The 21233-nt window shown below is 41.2% G+C and overlaps 1 protein-coding gene across 4 annotated transcripts in view; it reads right to left on the bottom strand.

Annotated features, from left to right (window-relative positions):
- Positions 1–21233, bottom strand: part of cux2b (cut-like homeobox 2b) — a 117408-nt gene that overhangs the window by 19544 nt on the left and 76631 nt on the right. For all 4 annotated transcript variants that reach the window (XM_061766687.1, XM_061766690.1, XM_061766686.1 and 1 more), the window contains 5 exons: positions 12391–12531; positions 7026–7179; positions 3953–4029; positions 2106–2172; positions 231–279 (listed from right to left, as the gene is read on the bottom strand). In XM_061766687.1, coding sequence (XP_061622671.1) covers positions 231–279; positions 2106–2172; positions 3953–4029; positions 7026–7179; positions 12391–12531 — 488 coding nt within the window. The remainder of the gene's footprint in view (positions 1–230; positions 280–2105; positions 2173–3952; positions 4030–7025; positions 7180–12390; positions 12532–21233) is intronic.

The following is a 21233-nucleotide window of genomic DNA, read 5'->3' as shown; positions in this document are numbered from 1 at the left end:
GGCATCAATCGAGCTCTGCAGTCTCTTCTGCTGAGTGCAGCCATGCTACTGCAGAGCGCCCACCAACGGGGGCTCAGGATTACACTCTCTAATCACACACTCAGGGGAAGGGGGGAGGATTTGGGGAGGGGGGGACAGGACAGAGGGTGTCTTAATTAAAGCCAAGGCATGATTACAGGAGTGATTACCCTAACAAAGGAACATCTCAATCAGGGAAGAGAAATACTCACCTGGTTTGCCTTCTCAAGTTTGACCATGATGATGCTGACTTCTTCTACCCTGGGGAAAACAAACACACAAACACACACACACACACACACACGGACAGTTAAGAATATCATCAATACAGCAACACGCTGAAATTAGCCCAACCTTTGATACTAAACATTTTATTCAATGCGGAATGACGTTGACTATGCAAAACTGTGCACTTGATTAAGAGGAACAAATAGTGAATGCCCTTGTTTTTGTTTTAACACTAATGAAGCCTATCTTGAAATCACTTATCCAAATTCACTTATCTTGCTAAATTTTACCAGGTGCCCGGAAAAACATATTGCTTAAAGTAAGGGAAATCTATCTTTTTGGCTTTTTAACATGACCACATTCCACTGTTTTATTACAGCATCAAATGATGAATGGATGCTTTTATTATATTTACTACTCACGTGATTAGAGAGATTTTAATTGCATGTTACATACAACAAAATTTAACCTCCAACTTCTTTCCATATGTCTGATAATTAGTCTAATTTAAGCAAAAGCTCAGTAGGATTATTCATGAGGTTTGTTTGAAGTTCAACCATTTCTTTTGCAACATGGGACCTGATTTTAAAAAAGGTAGATAAGGATGGCTTAATAGTAAGGATCCTGTGAGGGAATTGAATATGCACCCAGGTTTCATGGTCTGACACGATGGTCCTGCTAACCAAAGAGAGAATTGTTTAAAAAATATTTCTTTATTATTATTTAGCCTAAACTCTTCCCAACTGAATGTTTGCATTAGGACTTTGATTTTATCCTTTAAGGACCTGTAACTGCCTGACATTCAGTGCAATTATTAAGTGAAAAGGAATCAGAAAAGTACAACAAACCAACACTGCAATGTGGATTTAGTGGGATTCACCAAAAATACAATACATTAAGAATCAGTGTTGTGAGGCATAACCCTGGTTTCAGACGGTCATGGTTTTGTCTAGGTCAAAGAATTAGTCTAAGTTAGATAGCGCTGAGCTGACAGCACACAGGTGTAAGCTCCACATTTAATGAACTTGTGCAGTGTAGAAAATGTTTTGTATTGATTAGCTGCTCAATTACTCAAGTCAGAGCAGACAAATGGTCTTTTCTACATACATTTAGTAAAATGGCAGTGAGAGTAAATAGAGGCAGGGCCAGAGTTCAGAGGCTCTGGGTCATGGGAGGGTAACTGCTGCTGTGGGTCAGTAGAGCTGCTGTCATCTGAAAGGAATGTGAACCAGGATAACAGCCGCACTATGACCATGCACATAAAATACTATCAACTACCTGCTGCATGCCATAATGAAAAATCATCCAGTCCAACAAAATAGATGGCAATGAGTCTTGAAACATCAGTGCAATTGTGCCATGGATTAAGCCTTGGAGGAAAGCCATTAGCAGTGGTTGACTGTGCTCTGGAGCACAACCTGAACAAGAGAGTGTTCACGTTGAATGTCTTTCGACATCTTTCATACAGGCTCAGATGCTTTTCAGGCATGCAGTGTATACGTAGCGTTCAACAAACAGGACATTGGAGCGGTTTTCTGAAGCAATCTTTAAATGGAACAATTCTTCTTGAGAGCTGTCAAGGCCCAAATGCTAAGGCAAACACAGAGCTCTCTCATCGACCTGCCTTAATAGCTGAGTCACTCTCTTGCACCGCTGTTACAATGGCATTCCTCAGCTTTACACACGACATGAATTTATTTAGCCAAAATGAAGTCGAACTGTTTCAACAATTAAATTGCTTCAATAACCTGCTGTCACGAGGGACACTAAAATGGCAGTGTGTTGGCCCCGTCTTGTATGGGGGAGCTGTATGAAAGGAGGTTCCAGATGTAGGTGACAAATCAGAAGCAGATTCTTACTTGTTTGTCATCTCTTGGCTATATTTACACCGCAGGTCGAGCAGCTCAGTCTGTGAAGTATCCAAAGCTGTTCAGAGGCAAATAGTGAGAAGTGCATATTAATTTAAAGTGTTCACATGTGAATACGTGAACTAAAGTTAATGTTTTGACCAATAATCGTCTAAGGAGAGGTTTAGTACTTCACAGTATGAAAAGAAAAAAAAAAAATACTACCAGGAAAACATAGAATTACAGTCGACCCTCACATATTTGTGGTTCGGCATTTGTGAATTCGCTTATTCACCGATTTATTTTTATTTTTTTAAGCCTATTCTTGGTTATTCGCAGGAAAAAAAATACCTGTTTGTGATTTTCTGTAACATTGCACTTTTTCTTGACAAAATATTGAATACAGTATGTATGCCATTTATTGTATTGTAACATCTTTTAAGATGATAAAAAGTGGACTCATGTTGGTCGATGAACAACTCCTTTAATTGAGACAGCTAATGGTTACTGTCGGCCATAACCATGCCAAAAAAATAAATAAATAAAAGAAAATTTTAAAAAACGAGCTGTCCGCTCAGCCTTCTCCCTTGCACCTATAGTACACCCAAATCCACACTCAACTTCTACCCGCTCATCCAATCAGAAATCTAACAGCAGCTGTGTTAGATCTGTGATTGACAGTCAGTGAGAGAGGATGGATAGATGGTGGCGCCCATGTCACAATATTTTCGCCAAACTAGGACAGCATTGAAACAAGTGCATGATGTAAGGACAGCTCAGGGGAACATCACTAAAATGGCGGCGGCCATGTCTGCTGCGGGTGCTTTGGCGCGAAATAGTTTTGCCAAACTAGAACTAAACACAGCATCAAAACCAGTAGAACCTGTAACAACAGCTCAGTGGAACATCGCTTAACCTACGACTGCCAGTTCATGCCGTCTCTCCGTGGATCCAGCGGCCTACAAAGCAGCAGAGTTTCCTATCAGCAAAGGCTGCCCCACGGAGTGTCGGCACCATCAAAGTTAACTTCTGCTTTGCTGTGCAGACAAATGTTCATTGTTTTAACACCGGACACAACGCTACAGTAAAGAATTGTTGATGTATGCATACTGTATATTATGTATGTGGCCGTACGTAGCTGTAAGATATTTACTGTACTGTATGCTTAAGGGTAGAGCAATGCTTCAAGATGTTTGCAAGCCTTTGAAATGCTATTAAAGTGTTTTGGGATCATAGTTAATGGTATATTTAGTGTTTAAACTATTATTATAGCCAATTATAATAACGTTTAGGGGAATGTGAATTATTCACGAAAATTCGCTATTTACTCAGTCCCTTTCAGCCATGAAAAGCAGGGGTCCAATGTACAAGATTAAAGTTATGACATCATGAGAAAAAGTAATCAGTCACAAGAATAAAGATGTACTATTATGACAGCCAAAATGCTTCAACCTTTCCTGCTTTACAATGACGACTCGAGAATATCCTCCAAATTACACTTCAGTACAAGTTTCACAAAGAAATATTGTTATGGCATATCAATACCATCATTCGTATGAGAGACTTAATATCAGTTCATGCATTACAAGTTCCCCGCCCCCTTTCTTTTTCTCTTCAGAATGGCCTTAATACTTTGCATTTAACAACATTAAAGAGAAAAACCATTAAAACAGATAATATGATGGAGTGTAATTCTACATCATTGCAAACCACCCAAATCTATTTTCTGTCTATTTAAGTGACTAGCTTTAATGAGGAGGTACACACTTTAAGTTATTCTGGTGCTCAAAATATCTAATAGTCATGTTTCTTAAGATGTAATTAAAGTTAAAGTATGTGTCAGTGTTTCAAGTACTCACATGAATGCAGAACCTTGATTTTCTCCTCTGCCTCTGACAGTTTGTCTGCCAAACTAACACCGGCATTCTCCTCCTCCCTGAGAGAAGAAACTATGTCAGTTGTACACAGTATCACTTCAGCTAGTGTACACATCTTTATGCCTTGACATGTAAAATGTTAATCCCAGCATAGCTCTGACGAAATTGTGCAAATTTCACAGACAAATGGAAGTATAAGTGATGTTCAAACATTTCAAGAGAATCTTTGAAAAACCAACTATGGTAATTTATTTCTGATTTGATTTAATGTGATGCACTTACAGTAGATTTCTCTACTAAAAGTGGATCTCATCCTCACTGAGAATACTAACAATAAGTAACAATTTCTCATGCAAGATTTTTCAGAATTAGGAGCATATATCTGAAATGTCATTAAAGTCAACCCTCGATGATTCGCGAATCACCATTCGTGAGTAGATCAATAATTCTATAGAACAGGGTTGTCAGACTCATTTTTGTTGTGGGCCATGTAGTTACGGCTTCTCTTAGAGGGTCGTTATGACTATGAAACCATATAAATGTTTTATAGCCTCATATTGTTACACATAGGTTATGACGCACCAGGAGAAGGTAAACCTTCTGGATATGCTCAAAGAAGGGACTTTTCACCAGTATCTACCCTGCACAACTAGAGAAAATAAAACTTTGGATTTGCTGTATGCAAACACCAGGCATGTATACAGTGCTTCACCCTTGCCCTCACTTGGATAATCACACCACACCCCTGTGCTTTTTAATACTGCAGTATCTTCCTGTAGTTCAAAGGCTTCCTGTAACCACAAACGTCATTATTCGGTGGAATCAGAAAGCTAGCGATGTACTGAAGGGCTGCTATGAGTGCACGGACTTGGATGTACTCAGTGAACCACATGGGGACAACATGGATGACTTCGCATATTGTACCACTGGCTACATCAACGTCTGGGTCATCATTTCAGCCAGGAGTGTGCGCTGTTTCCCCAACAACAAACCCTGGATCACCATTGATTTGAAGGACTTTCTGAACTAAAGAAGACCTTCAGATGTGGTGATAAGGCAGAGTTGAAGAGGATATAGCACCAACTCAAGGTGAGACTGAGGGAGGCCAAGGACTCTTATTACCGTAAACTTGAGATTAGACTCCAGCAAAACAACATCAAAGAAGTCTAGCGAGGGAAGAGGCAGATTACAGGCCTGAACACTAAGGTAGTGGGGCACTCTGGACAGGGCTAATGAGCTTAACTGCTTTTTCAACAGATACAGTTCTGTACCCGCTGCTGTTCCTTCCCACCTTACCTTGACCTGACCCCTTCTCAGTCTCCACAGCAACCACCGTATTTTCCACCAGCCCTGATGACAATTCCCCCGACTCCCTCCTCCTCCTCCTCCAGATTAAAATACTCTCACATGAAAGTGACATCTCATCAGGGGAGAAGACCACTGGAAAAAACTCAACTGAAACAAGGCCGCAGGACCTCATCAAATCAGTGCTAGGGTCCAATGGGGCAATGGAAAACCTCCTGTCTAGTATTAATACCAAAGAAAACCACCTCATCTGGTCTCAGCGACTATGGACCAGTTGGACTGACGTCACGTCATGAGGTCAATGGAGAGACTGGTTCTGACCCACATACGACAACAGGTAAAACCTGCTCTGGAATCTCTACAGTTTTCCTACCAGCCCCATGTTGATTTGTAGAGTGCTGTCATCTATCTGATGCTCATTCAGACCTGCATGGTAGCGGAGATACTTAAAGTGAAAGTCATGTTCTTTGACTTCTCCAGTGCCTCCAATAACATTCAACACCTTTTCTATTGAGTGAGAAGCTGCTTCGGATGGGTGTGCCATCATTTAGCGTCCCCTAAACTACTAAGACAGGCCCCAGTTTGTGTGCTGGGGCAGCACCCTGTTGGACGTCGTGGTTAGTGATGTTGGGGAACCTATCTTGTCTCCATATCTTGTTCACCTCTGACTTCCAATACAACTCTGCAGCGTGCCTTCTGCAGAGGTTCTCAGATGACACTGCACATACTGTATATTAAGGATAGACAGGAGGAGTACAGAGAGCTGGTGGACAACATTGTGGACTGGGGCAGCAGGAATCATCTTGTCCTCACTACTAGCAAAACTAAGAAAGTAGTTGAGGCCCAAAAGCACCACTCAGCCTATTAGCATCATGAGGGAGGACATTGAGTTGGCGCAGCAGTACAAGCACTTGGGAATAAACTTGAACAACAGACTGGAAAGGAATACCAAAATGGATGCTGTGCACAAGAAGGGAATGTGCAGACCATTTCCCACGGAAGCTCAGATCCCTCAATTTGTACAGCAAAATGTTGGAACTCTTCTGTCTGTGTGTAGTAGCATTTGCCATCTAATTTGTTGTTGTCTGCTAGGGGAGCAGTATCAGTGCCAGGGACGCAAAAAGTAGTCATACCACTTAAGAAGGCTGGTGACATCATTGAACTGAAGATGGAAACGTTTGAGTCACTGAGGGAGCAGATAAAACTGAGTGAACTTCTTTCCATCATGGACAATCCTTCACATCTTCTCCATAACAATCTGCAGTAGCAGAGCTCTTTCTTCAAAAGACTTACAGGTACATCTCAATTAATTACAACAGTGTCAGAAGCTTAATTCAGGTAGTTCAATTCAAAAAGTGAAACATATTATAGAGATGCACTACACACACACAGCGTGAAATATTTCATGATTTTTTTAAATTTTGATGATTTCAGCTTACAGCAAAGAAATACCCCAAATTCACCATCTCTACATACTGCAATATTGTGCAACAAACAAGCAAGAAACAATGGAAATGATTTTTAATGTAGAAATTTGGCAGGAATTTGCCCCTCGTAGAACAACTCTTCACTGTGTGTGAGGAAAAAACTTCTGACCACTGTGCAATCAATGATGTGTTGAAGATGAGCTTGCAAAACAGGATTGCCCTTGACAATCTTAATTTTTGATGGGTAGCCTTCAGGATGTTTTAAATGACATCTACATTTTGTGTTTATCAAAGACACTGTATCGATCATTGGTAGTCCTCACCCTTGTCCCTCATGTTGGTCCTGGTAGAGATCCTGTGGAGAGCCTGGCGCTCCTGGAGCTGGCGTGCTATTGGGGGTCATATTGGGGACTGGGGAGGTCGACTCAAAGGGGTCTCCAGTCTCTGCTATGTCTGCAAAACCGTTGTCTGTGGGTTCTGTGAGGATGAATACAGGTATGAACAAAATAATTCACTGATAACAGAACTAAACGTACGTTACTTTAAATGTACCTTTTACAACCAGGTGTACAGGAGTAACCATAGGTGTAACTACAGTGCATCCTATTTAATAGTGCTAGAAGCAGAGAAAGGGCCTGATTTACTAAAAGTGTACACATGCAAAAACGGGCACAAACTTGATTGCTCACGCAAACAGATGTGGAAGTTGATCTACTAAGTCAGGATTGCGTCGACCAAATGAGCACAATTTCCATAATTTATTTTGCGCATTCTGGGAGGAGTACATGCAATTACATTAATTTAGCATGCACAATATGATTTATCATCCCCACCTGACTTTGCATCTTTAAATACCGCAAAATGATAGCCGACAGAGACAGCGGAATTTTTCCATTCATGTACTGTAACCATTTTTGAAATGCCACAAACTTATACAAACTACAGCAAAATATAGTCTCTATTTCACAGTGTAATTTTGGAGCTTCTGGAGAATCTAAGGGCGGATTTGTAACCAGTCACAAGAAGGAGTCATGCCATAACATTTACTTCTCTTCCATCTATTTCAGCACACTGTGACAATTGGTGCTGGCCTCTCCCAGAGCACTTTTTCGGGTGTGCTGTCCCACTGTGATGCAGGATGGGCAGATACAGTGGGTACTGAAAGTATTCAGACCCCCTTAAATTTTTCACTCTTTGTTATACTGCATCAATTTGCTAAAATAATTTAAGTTCATTTTTTTCTTCATTAATGTACGCACAGCACCCCATATTGACAGAAAAACAAACTGAATTGTTGAACTTTTTGCAGATTTATTAAAGAAGAAAAACTGAAATATTACACAGCCATAAGTATTCAGACCCTTTGCTCAGTATTTAGTAAAAGCACACTTTTGAGCTAATACAGCCATGTGTCTTTTTGAGAGTGATGCAACAAGTTTTTCACACCTGGATTTGGGGATCCTCTGCCATTCCTCCTTGCAGATCCTCTCCAGTTCTGTCAGGTTGGATGGTGAACGTTGGTGGACAGCCATTTTTCAGGTCTCTCCAGAGATGCTCAATTGGGTTTAAGTAAGGACTCTGGCTGGGCCAGTCAAGAAAAGTCACAGAGTTGTTCTGAAGCCACTCCGTTATTTTAGCTGTGTGCTTAGGGTCATTGTCTTGTTGGAAGGTGAACTTTCGGGCCAGTCTGAGGTCCTGAGCACTCTGGAGAAGGTTTTCGTTCAGGATATCCCTTTACTTGGCCGCATTCATCTTTCCTTCGATTGCAACCAGTCATCCTGTCCCTGCAGCTGAGAAACACCCCCACAGCATGATGCTGCCACCACCATGCTTCACCGTTGGGACTGTATTGGACAGGTGATGAGCAGTGCCTGGTTTTCTCCACACATACCGCTTAGAATTAAGGCCAAAAAGTTCTATCTTGGTCTCATCAGACCAGAGAATCTTATTTCTCACTATCTTGGAGACCTTCGGGTGGTGTTGTTTTTTTTAGCACAATTCATGGGGGCTTTCATGTGTCTTGCAATGACGAGAGGCTTCCGTCGGGCCACTCTGCCATAAAGTCCAGACTGGTGGAGGGCTGCAGTAATGGTTGACTTTCTAGAACTTTCTCCGATCTCCTAGATTGCCACAATTCTGTCTCTGAGCTCTTCAGGCAGTTCCTTTGACCTCATGATTCTCATTTGCTCTGACATGCACTGTGAGCTGTAAGGTCTTATATAGACAGGTGTGTGGCTTTCCAAATCAAGTCCAATCAGTATAATCAAACACAGCTGGACTCCAATGAAGGTGTAGAACCATCTCAAGGATGATCAGAAGAAATGGACAGCACCTGAGTTAAATATATGAGTGTCACAGCAAAGGGTCTGAATACTTATGGCTGTGTGATATTTCAGTTTTTCTTTTTTAATAAATCTGCAAATGTCAACAATTCAGTTTTTTTCCTGATAATATAGGGTGCTGTGTGTACATTCATGAGGGAAAAAAATTACTTAAGTGATTTTAGCAAATGGCTGCAATATAACAAAGAGTGAGAAATTTAAGGGGGTCTGAATACTTTCCGTACCCACTGTACATCTAATTATCATGCACTCAGGGTGAGTTAAAATTTTGGTAATTTTAAATTATAAGTGGGAATTTGATTCATACTGTTAGGGGTAGGTCAAAATATTGATTAATGGATGCATCACAATACTTCCTCCCAATTGACAAACGGCCACCAACAGCAAGCGCAATCTGTTCACGTGAACATGCAATTTAGTGCCCGCTATTTGGAATTTTCATAAATCAAGGCTTTAGAGCGATTATTATTTTCATCATTATCATAATAATCATTACTTTTTTTTAATAAGGGTTAAAATTCAATACACACTGTTAGGGGTAGGTAAAAATATCAATTAATTGATGCATCACAGTGCCCTCCGACTGACTGGCGACCAGTTCAGGGTGTAGTCCCCCTTTTGCCCGAAGTCAGCTGGGGTAAGCTCCAGCGCCCCGTGACCCTAACCAGGATAAGCGGTGTTGAAAATGGATGGATGATGCATCACAATACTCCTCCCCCCCCCCTCCCTCTATCCCCCCAATTCAATATCGATTCAGCAAATCCTCTGAATCTTTTCACCTCCTGGCCAGTTGGTGGCACTATGCATGTGATTTCCCTTCAATTTTTAAATCTGATGTTTAGGGTCAATTTGGATTGTGTAATTCCAGAACACAGGAAATAGACAAACGTAAGGTCTTTTAAGCTGTGCAAAGCAGAATTTCTAAAGTTTATCACAATTTCCAAGAGGAAAGAAATACATTTTAAGTTTACATGCTTTACTTTTTCAATGTTTATACAGAACTATCATGTTTTACTTGTGTACTCCATATCCACAAACAAGTTAACATTTCTTCAAGATGTTATATTGCTCATAAATGTGGTGACAGACAATGGACTGTATGTTCACATGGGGATGAAAATCTTTAAAACGTGTCAAAAGGTGCTTTATTTGTGTATTTCATACTGAAATGAGCATTTAAATCAATAGCTAATCAAATCACAACATAATCAAAATCAAATCGCATTGTGACAATAAACTGCCCTATACTCTGTTGTACATTTTTGTTGCACACCAGATAGACCTATTATTTTTTTTACTTTTAAAAGTTATGTGTTAACTCTTAGTAAGAGAATGAGCCCTTCAGCAATACAGTGCAGCCCCATTCATTGCTGGGCGGGATACATTCGAGACCCACCCACAACAGGTGAAAATCTGCGATACTGAGAAACCACCCCTCGGACACATTTTGAACACATTGAAACTCATTAAATTACATTTTTAAAACACGTATTTTATCCATCCATCCATTTTATTCAGCTTGTCGGAGGTCAGGTCGTAGGGGCAGCAGCCGAAGCAGGGAAGCCCAGACCTCAATCTTCCTAGCCACTTCGTCCAGCTCTTCTGGGGCGTATCCCAAAGCGGCCCCAAACCAGCTGGGAGACATAGTCTCTTCAACATGTCCTGGGTTTTCCCCGGGGCCTCCTCCCGGTTGAACGTGCCCGGAACACGTCACCAGGGAGGCATACGGGAGGCATCCTAACTAAATGCCTGAGTCACCTCATTTGGCTCCTCTCGTACTCGGAGGATCAGCGACTCTAATCTGAGCCCATCCTGGATCACCGAGCTTCTCACCCTATCTCTAAGGGAGCGCACGGACCGCTTGTATGCATACATGTACACAAAAAATACTGCAAGTATGTATTGAAAATACTGTACGTATTATAATGTCTGTGTGCATTAAGAGGCGGGGCCTGGTGGGGTGGCTTGTGACATCAGCGAGTCTGCGTGTGACTGTCTGGTCAAGAACTGTGGCCAACAGCAGCTCTTGCGTGAGTGTGATCATGTCTCCTACTATTGCTCTTTTCATACATACAAGGGCATTACAGTAAGTAAATACAGTATTAAAATCCATAAAAAAATATGTCTTAAAAATCTGCAAAATTGCAGGGGTGTGAACAATGAACTGCGATTTAAGGATGAACACTGTAACATTGTTGACTATAGGCTTTACACAATCATGACTTTGGGGCCAATCACCGATTACTGATCAGCGAGTTAAAAAAAAAACAAGTATCTTAAAAAAAGATTCTCTTGTCAGGTCATGTATTTTAATCAGTCAGGTCAAACCAACATTACAACATGACAGAAATAATGGGTGCTAATGTACTGTAATTAAATTACTTCACACACACCGAAACTTTAGAGCATGATTTGACATAACGCCAGCATGTTTACGTACAACCGTTAGTGCTACCACTAGCTTGCTAGGCTACGTAACGTTTTGTTGGCTGCTTGTGAGCCGTATCGTAGTAAAAGTATGTGCACATACCTCAAACCTCAAATCATTGAATGAATGTCTTCTCCCGAGCACCGGTAACCACCACCACCACACGTTTTCCCCCATTTTGTTCTTTTTTGACCAACACAATACATGCACTAACCATTGTTGTTGTCATGGCTGTGGTAACGAGTGTATCCGGTCACGTTTGAGTTGACAAGGCAAAGCCCAGTGATCGTAAAAAACAGGATGCGGTGGTATCGGAATACAAGATTTTATTGCAGTAGTCTGACATAGTGCATTCGTGGAGGACCAAATTGGTCTTGTAGTCTGATCCACGCATTACGTGTTGTCTGTGTCAGACGTGTTGTCTATCCCACAATGCCGACATGTTTTTTTTTTTTTAAATAACTTTATTGGTGGTCAGATATTTACTGTAATATGTCAAAAGACACCTGACAAGGCTAAAAATTCTAATACACTGTACACGACAGCGACGCGGAGTAAATGTCTTTTGCGGAGTCATTGATCGGATTGGCGAATTATGGCAAAGCCGATCAGCAAAAAATTATAATTGTCAGCTATTCAGATCAGTGTAAAGTCAGTTGACTACTTAATGACTCCACAGGTGTAGTATAATTTTAGGGTTAGAGAGCATCTGACTAATTAGGTTAATTTTGACTTTGACATAACAATAACATTTCCACAGGTAAAAAGGTTTGCCAAAGCAACTTTCACTGTTTGTTTTGTTCAATAAATATAATATGATTCACCTTTGGGATAAGCTGATCTTTACGAGATATAACGGACCAGATTGGAATAAAAACAGAAAAGATGAATCCCAACTGTGCATGCTTTTAGTCTGACCTGTCTTTTCAAGGCACTCCAAGTGTTTCTTCCAGTGCCCGCTAATCTCCCGTACCAGGGTCCCACTGTCGGGAGCTGAAGTCTGAAGCTGCTGCAGCCTCTCCTCCAGGGTGTGAGAGGCCTCCAGTACAGGACCTGGATCTGTGAAAACACACCCAAACAAAAAGGTAAAAGAAGAACTACAACAAATCACATGGTATTTTGAAACTTAGAGCCCCCCCCCCCCAAAAAAAAAAGAATTCCACTGTTTTACGCACTAGTGTTCTTTAGTTTCAACAGAAGCAGACTATTCCACTGAGACTTGTTTCCAAAGTAACTCTTGGACTTTCCACGCAAGCGTGCCTTTAAAAAATGTACAAGCTGGCCATCACGCTAAAAGCATAAGTTTATAAATGATAAGCAAAAAGACAGATTGTCATGAAAAGGTGACAGTCTTAAGTGCCAAATATACACCTAAACAAAGTGTTGAAAAAGTATGCTCCTGAAAAGGGTGTAAAATGAGAAAGGGGGGGGGGGGGTTTGAACAGGATTCTTTAGCACAATAGAGGAGCTATTTTGCAATGCATGCGCGGCAGCACTGGGCCCATGGGGCCAACTAGGAGGCTGCTTCTCAGCTAACAAGTCTCCTCTGTATCATTTGATCATTTAAATTATTATGCCAGGAATTCTCAGGAGGCAGCTCGGCACTCCACATCACAGGGCTGTTTTTAATCTTCGCCTTCCCTTTCTTCCCCTCCCGAAAAGTTCAACAGCTCAGAGAGAGTGAGCTACTCTTGTTGTGTACCTGCCTGCTGAACACCAAAGGAGATGACTTCTAGTGCCAAAGCACAGAGAAGGAAGCTCAGGGGAGCTCCTTGACAAGGAGGGGAGCGAGATGAGGAGCCACGCTCACATACACACTCGCAAGCACGCCTTTAAAAACTCTAAAAGAGGAAAATCGCTTCTTTGCGCCACGCAAACTTTTTTCTGGCAGCTTTCATCCACACATCTTATACTTGTGTGTCTAGTGTGGGCACCGACTGCCGTGACATTTCATGAGCGATGGAGCCAAAGACGGGAGCAACTTTGCCATAAACTCCCAGCAAAAACAAACACTAATCACAGACCCCAAACTTCTGCGACGTGCAATTTGTTGAAATCCTGCCTCTGTATTGCAGTGTGTCCCATTCGCTTTTTCATCAGACAAACATTTTGCACCATTTAATTGATCGAGCTATTTTTCCCAGGACCGTTTACAGTCAAACATTGTCTGTATTCATTGTTGCACCAACTGTGGAGGTATTGCATCAGTCACAAGGGACATCACTATTAAGGGAAAAGCTCTTCTAAGACAAACAGGAAGCACTGCTATTTCATCGACCCACTGTCACAGAAATCACTTTATCAGCCTCTTTCCCATATATCCTTTCAACTTTTAGTGATCAAAGGACAGAGATTATACTCGCACATGGACAAGTCAGGATTATCAGTCAGTGGCAGGGGAGTGAGTCAAGTCAAATTTAAAACAAAGGGATAGAACTTAAGTGTGTATTGAAAAGTAACCTCAGTTAAAGTAGCGATGAGGGGATTCTTTCAAAGGGCAGAGAGATCTACACTTACTGAAGGACAGTCCAGAAAGTAAGCGAAGAACTTTGCAAACGCACCTACTAATTGGTGGTATTCATGAACAACAATGTGGCTCTGATGGTAAAAACCTTCACATTAAAAACAAGTTCACAACTTGCATTTCCATTAATGAACACCACCAAGTCTTAAAGTACACAATGCTGTATCAGGGGGAGTCACAGCATTTGCAAATGGTTCTCTTATTATATTTTTAATTATTTTTTTTTTTATTCAGTCAACCCTTAGAAAAGTAGTCCATTTCGGATTTGAGGTCATATTTACAGACATTAAAAATATATATTTTGCTGGTGAAATGCACATATTTGGAGAATTACCTGACAGCAAGAAAGGAGTTTTCATTTTAATCATTTGTAAATTATTCCTTTTTAAATTTCTTGACTCTAGGACATAATTCAATGGCAGCACGGTGAGCGACTGGTTAGCACATCCGCCTCACAGTTCTGAGGATCCGGCCTCGCCTGTGTGGATTGTGCATGTTCTCCCCATGACTGAGTGGGTTTTCTCTGGGTACTCCGGTTTCCTCCCACATGCATGGTAGGTTGATTGAAGACTAAATGGCCCGTAGGTGTGAATGTGAGTGCGAATGGTTGTTTGTTTATATCTGGCCTGCGATTGGCTGGTGACCAGTTCAGAGTGTACCCTACCTCTCGCTCAAAGTCAGCTGGGATAGGCTCCAGCACACCCGCGACCCTAGTGAGGATAAGCAGTAAGGAAAATGGATGGATAATTCAATGGACTGGCAGGGGCAGCTTGCATATTGTCGTTCTTTCATTGACTTTCACCAAAAATGTAAAATATTTACAGACAAATCTATCCAGCCTATCATTTCATATCACTTTTGAAATTTATCTTACAGTAGAGTCCAGGGTATATATTACATACAAATATACTGTATATAATATTCTACATTCTAAAGCAGGGGTAGGCAACCCATGGCTCGTTCATCCTTCTGCTGTTCTCTGTCTTTGCAAAACGAGTACTCAATCTTCTAAAAAGAAAAAAAATACACATTTTTCAAATGTGACTAAATGTAAAGATTATGGTGCTCTTGTACCATTAAAATAAAAGATTTTAATTTATTTTTTTGTCACTCAAAATATGTGTCACAACCACCATCATGTGCCGCCAAGATTTATTGATCTATTTGACTTCCGGGAGGTAAACCATGGATAAATCAAAGAAAGGTTTCTGAATAAAACAGACCGCTAAATGCTAATGTGCTACATGAACTATATTACATACAGTAGGCTCACAGATGACACCTTACAATCGTGTGTTAAGATGAAAGTGACGACTTGCAGCCCTGATGTGCTGACACTGTGAGGTGAGGTTCAGGAGCTAAAATTACAACCATAAAATAAATATATTAATTCCACATGCGATAAAATGATAACGTAACACAGAAGCAGAGAGCAATTTTGGTTTGTATTTTTGGTTTGTTGCAGGTGGATAACTTCGCTTTAATTTCATAAATATGAGGACAACTCAAATAGACATTGAAAAAAGACACTTGGTTGAAGCTTACTTTAAGAGAAAATTTAGTTTTTGTTATTTATACATACAAGAAAAAAACAATAACATGAAGCATTATCCTCACTTCAGATGCCAAAAACCTTTTTTGTTTTGTTTTGTCCCCAAATGGCTCTGAGTATTCAAGGTTGCAAGCCTTATTCTACGGAAACCAAGTCATTTATTATTTCACTGTTTGAACCCATTTCATATTCTGTTTACAACCTATGAATTGTGTTCCTTGCGTTTTAATTCTTCGCCGCTATGCCACCTCATTTTGATATCTGCATTAACAATAAAAAGCTGTTAAAAAACAAAACAAAAAGAATGGATTGAAAGTTGGGAAAAGGTTATCTCCAATACATGTAGGTAGCTATATTATAACGGCAGGTACTTTTATAAATAGTTCACTAATTTGATTGCATCATATAAAGTATGGAAGACCATATTTTTCAAAAACCAGGCACATCATTTGGTTGTTATGCCTCCTCAGACTTCCGTGACAAATATAATTTTACACGCTTAAATCAGGGATGGAGAACTTTGATGACTGCGAGTTATACATTTTTTGTTAAAAGCAAAAATCATGTTAGAAATTCCTGATTATTAATTGAAACGTATTGTACCAGCATACGTACACTATACTTGAAATGTATTATAGCAGCATACATACATTATGTGAATTTCATTTACCTAAGTGCCTAATGCGTCTACTCATTAATTAACTTCAATGAAAAATATTTTTCAAAATGATTTTTTTTGTATTCATGGACACCAATTTCAATCTCATTTACTGAGTGACGGTGCGGAGCCATGCTTGCATGATAATTTCAGAAACTGCAATGTGTAAAGTACAAAATGTAGACAATAACCTGACAAACGAAATGCAACAGATAACATTTAAGCCTAAATCGTGTTTTGATCTTGATGAACTTACACTAAAGCTCACGCTGTCCTTATGACTGTAAAATCTATGAACTTAAATTATTGCAAAAGAGGTTAAAGTAGTGTGTGTCTGGAAATGTAGTCTCTCTGTAGTGCTTCAAGACTACTCACACTTTTAATTATGTTTTTGCACAATTGCAGCTGCATTGATACTGAGTTTCATCATTTAGGCTGCGCAGTAATGAGGCTGCCATGACGTAGTAGCTGCTTCCCCTTGGTCACCGAGATGCTCTTTCCGGGCTATTGCACGTCAAAGAAAAAGGAGTTCGGAGCATCGGGGTGCAGAAACAAAGTCAGTCAGAGGCTGGACAGTTCAGTAGCCTGTGGGTGGCTCAGAAGAGGATGGTGCAGAGGTAGAGGATGTGTATGGGTCGAGGTGGGTAAGGGAGGGGCAGAAGGGCTAAGGTCTTGCGCTATAAGACAAGGAGGTGTGTCGGCCGGTCCGTTTATGCCGTGTCAGCGATATACCATCATTAGGTGGCGTGGGCACAGTAGGGTGCACCCTTATGTCTCTCTGGGCCCTATGTAATTACACTCTGACATAATTAACCCAGCAAGCCCATTAGCCAAGCAGTGGCTGGCTGAAGGGGGGGGGCTATAATTATTTGTTGTGCACATGTTAATGAGGCCAGCTGTGTTCCCATCATACAACACGAACAAATTAATTTACAAGGCTGTGCTCAAGGGTTCTTTCCTTTTCATTCAAAACAGTGTTGTTGTTTTTTCCTCTCGGTGTGGACTTCAAGGTCCATAAACATGTTCTGCTCCTGCTGCTGCAACAAACAGTAACAGTGCTGTAATAGTGCTGTCAAAGACCAAAAGTAGGCTGACACAATTTTGGAGCTCAATTTTCGCCTTCACAAATGCAAATTGATGTTAAGCATTTACGATAATTGCCGCATTCTTTCTGCTACGAGTCAATTATTTATTTTGATTGGAAATAGAGTACACAACACAGCATATTCACAAAGAGTACTTTTGTTTCTGTAGTGCATTTTGAAGCCAATGTGCATGACATGGAAAAACGATGCAAATCAAAGATTGGCTTTACTAAAATAAGTGTGAAAAACAGAGGAAAAGCAACAGCTTTTGTGCATTGAAAGAGAAGTGTCATCTTCCAGAGAGTGTACAGAGGCACAGAGAGGGAATGACATCAATACAGTCTAGACCTATTGAAAATCTTACAACAAACACACAGTAGCCTTAAGAAATAAGTTATGACACAAACTAAACTTGACGGAAAAACTATACAAACTATGCCGTTCATTGTTATTTATGTGGCATGCAGTGAAGTCATAAGGAATTAGGATCATCTAATTATTTTGTCTTCATATTTTGGAATTTACGTGCACACAAACCGGCATTCCTGCACACACTTCTCTCTTCTGGTCCCTCTGGGGTGTCCTACTCCACAGGGATCAGTTGGAGAGGCCCAGCTCTTTTATGAACATAATGCATTATTAAGCACCTCAAACATCTCCTGGGCCTTTGTTTATTAGTGTGCTTATTAATCACTTGTGCATAATCACGTCCCACCCATAGAGCTTTCCTTCCCTATCAGCTTTTATATGCCCTTATTTTCAAAAAGACTGCCACAAACATTTACAGTATTCCTCCTCCTCCACTCCTCTTACCCTGACTGTAGGTACTCAGCTGCACAATTACAATAAAGCCAGCTTGCTGTGCCTTGCAGGCCTCTCTGCGTGTGCCTGTTTATGTTTGGTGGGGGTTGAAGAAGGACAACCGCTCTTAATGCATTTGAATGGCTCTCAACTACTGAGGTCAGTGCTTTCTGATTTGATAATTTCATAGCTGGAGGGAGCTTTCACTGTGAATATGCAAGATATTTACAGGCCTGGTATAACAGAAAACGGCACGCAACGCAATGTAACGTAACAGAGATGACCCCCAGGTATAAGCAAACTAATTGGCTGCGTGGGGTCCCCTGGCCACTCGGGGGCCCCAAAAAGCATGACGATTTCTTCAGCACATTAAACATAGAAACATGGTGGGAGGCGAGCCCCAAATCAAATTCTGCTTAGGACCACCTAAACACCCGTAAAAAAATTCTGCTCTTGCTCTGCTCCATAATTCCATTCGTCACCACTAGCAAGCACTGTTGCCATAACATTTTCAACTTGCGATCGTGCGCACACACAAATACACATTTACACACTTAGTGGGGTGTATTCAGAACAGAATCTTCACAAAGTCTGATGAGCTCCCCGCTCAGATGAAAGCAGCTCTCTTTTAAAAGAGAGAAGGAGTGGGCCGGACCCTGAGGGAGGAGCGCGCGTGTGTGTGTGCGCACGTGCATGGGTGTGTGTGTGCGTAGTGAGGAGGCGAGGAAGCGCAAACACCTGGAGCATCAGTCTCTGGGCTACGCCCCTGGCGACAGGGCCTCGCTGATCTCACAGAGGCGGCAACAAACGCTGACGTTCAAACAACTCACACACACATTCCAGGAGGGAAGAGAAGAATGAGACAGCAAGAAGGAAAGGTAGAAAAAGACGTGGGAAAAGTTAGATGCATCTCTGGGAAAGTGATGAACTCTGGCAGAAGCTGCCACAATTTTTCCAGCGCGGGGTGATCACAACGTGTTTATCATGGCTGATCAAAACAGTGCGGAGGTGATATAAACAATGTTTGGGAAACACTATTAACAGGACCCTTTCAAGCCTCAGACTGGGTTAGTGTGCACAGCATGAAAGATGTCACAGGCAAATCAAAATATAGCACAGTAATGAAAAACTCCAGTGGATTGACATTTCATCTTAGGGGCCTCATGAAAGGGATGAAGGGAGAGAACAAAAAAAAAAAAAAACACTCGATAACTTCCTTCAACAAGTTTGGATTTCAAGAGGAGTTGATTTCTGCTTTGCATTTAATGCGACATTCAAGGTGTGACTGAACTGCAGCATTATTTGCAAAGCATATCATCACACTAGCACCTAATAAATGTATGGGATCGGTAATCAAAGAGAGCTGCAAAGTGGACAACTGATATGTGACAAGATGTTAATGATAGCCACATACAACAGACCACATATTGAACGGTTGTTGTCCCCCACCTCCACGTTCCTCATTAACTGTGGCCTGCTCTGATTGGACCAACAGAACATAAATGAGCACACGGGCAAACACCCTCTAGGGGAGAGACACTGTCAAATGAAATAATAAGAAAGGGGGAAAAAAAACATCCAGCAATGAATAGTAATAACTGTATTAAGGTTAACGAGCATGTCAGGTAAAAATAATTAACTCAGTCGAGAAATCAGAAATACACGAGCTGTCCAGCGTTGGGGCAACAGTGGAGCACCGCTCTGTTGTTTTTGAGAGGCAGAGAGAAATGAAGAGAGGCCATAGCCAAATGACTGCCCTACAGTAAACCTGGAGCCATCCATTTTCAAGTAGGATGCGAGTTGTGACCTTGGATATTTGCAGCAAGATGTCCTGTGACAAACGGGCACAGAATAATGTAGGCGACGCCACACAGTGCCAAAACAGGATGCGCTCCCTGCAGAAACACGTCTCTGGCGTCTGATTGGCCATCTAGTGGGATGACAACTTTTACCATGAGACATCGGTCTGTGATTGGCATGCTGAATCAGGGTAGCTGCTCATTTTGAGAAGTACGAATTGAAATCTTGTGCCCTGTGACTGAAGAGTGATCAGTCACTTCATGCCGTTCCCCAGCTCTAACCTAAATCAACCGGGCAAGGCTTCGGCTTTCCTGTGTCCCTGATAGGGATGGGCAGTATCGAACATGTCCACCGACTTGAAATAGAAAATAACGGTATCTCATCTCATATGCTGTCATGGTCTGTGTTTTAGTTTAGATTATATTAAGTTTTGTTTCATGTTTCCCTGTGTCCCATGTAGCTCATGTCTTGTGTGCTCATTTGGTTATTTTCTCCACCTGTTCTTGTCAGCCCTCTACCTTTTGTCACCCTATCAGCTCCCTCCACCGACTCGTGTCTTGTCCAGGTGTTCCTCGCGGTCTTGTCAGTTTATTTGTATTTAGTTCCTTGGTTTCTTTCAGTCTTTGATGGTTCGTCGAATGTCAATGTCGTATGTTGTTATCTGTTGCTATAGGTCATGTTTCTCTTGTCATGTTGTTTTATGTCATGAGTTTACCCCTCGTGTTGCTTAGAACCTTGTTTTCTGAGACTGTTGTTAATTTAGGATTTAGATTTTTCCGTGCGCCTTGTTTGCCCCTTTTTTGTTTTTGAAAATAAATACTTTCTTTTGTGATTCCTGCCTGGCCTCCCTTCCTTACACTTGGATCCTCCGCGTTTTCCCTTGCCTCAACACCACGAAAACCCGACCCTGACATGCTGCAAGTGATGATGCCTAAACATTTGTGTTGTCTTATGTTGTAGATAAATATGATCACTTACTGTAGGAATATGTGCAATGTGTGTATAAAATGAAAACATGAACAACAAAAGGCTTGTAATTAGACTTGCAATTAACTGATAGATTTTTCATGCAGTACATCTGGGTCCCACCCTAAAATCAAGGTTAGGCACACAGTCACGCCCCTCTGTGCTGTACCAGGGAGTTGGACTGATTGGTGCTGCCTCATTGTGAAGACAAGTACTGCATTCCATAAGATAGTGGCTGATTTGTTCTATCACTTTTGTTGTCTATATATCAGTGATTCTCAAAGTGGGGTACAAAGTGTGCAACATAACAGTGGATTAAACTTGTTTATTTAAAAAAAAAAAAAAATTTATAATCCGGTACAGTGAATCTGTTAA

The sequence above is a fragment of the Phyllopteryx taeniolatus genome, chromosome 3, assembly GCF_024500385.1.
Source record: "Phyllopteryx taeniolatus isolate TA_2022b chromosome 3, UOR_Ptae_1.2, whole genome shotgun sequence".
NCBI lineage: Eukaryota > Metazoa > Chordata > Actinopteri > Syngnathiformes > Syngnathidae > Phyllopteryx > Phyllopteryx taeniolatus.
The sequence above is the reverse complement of the archived record's forward strand: the minus strand, read 5'-3'. Positions and strand labels throughout refer to the sequence as shown.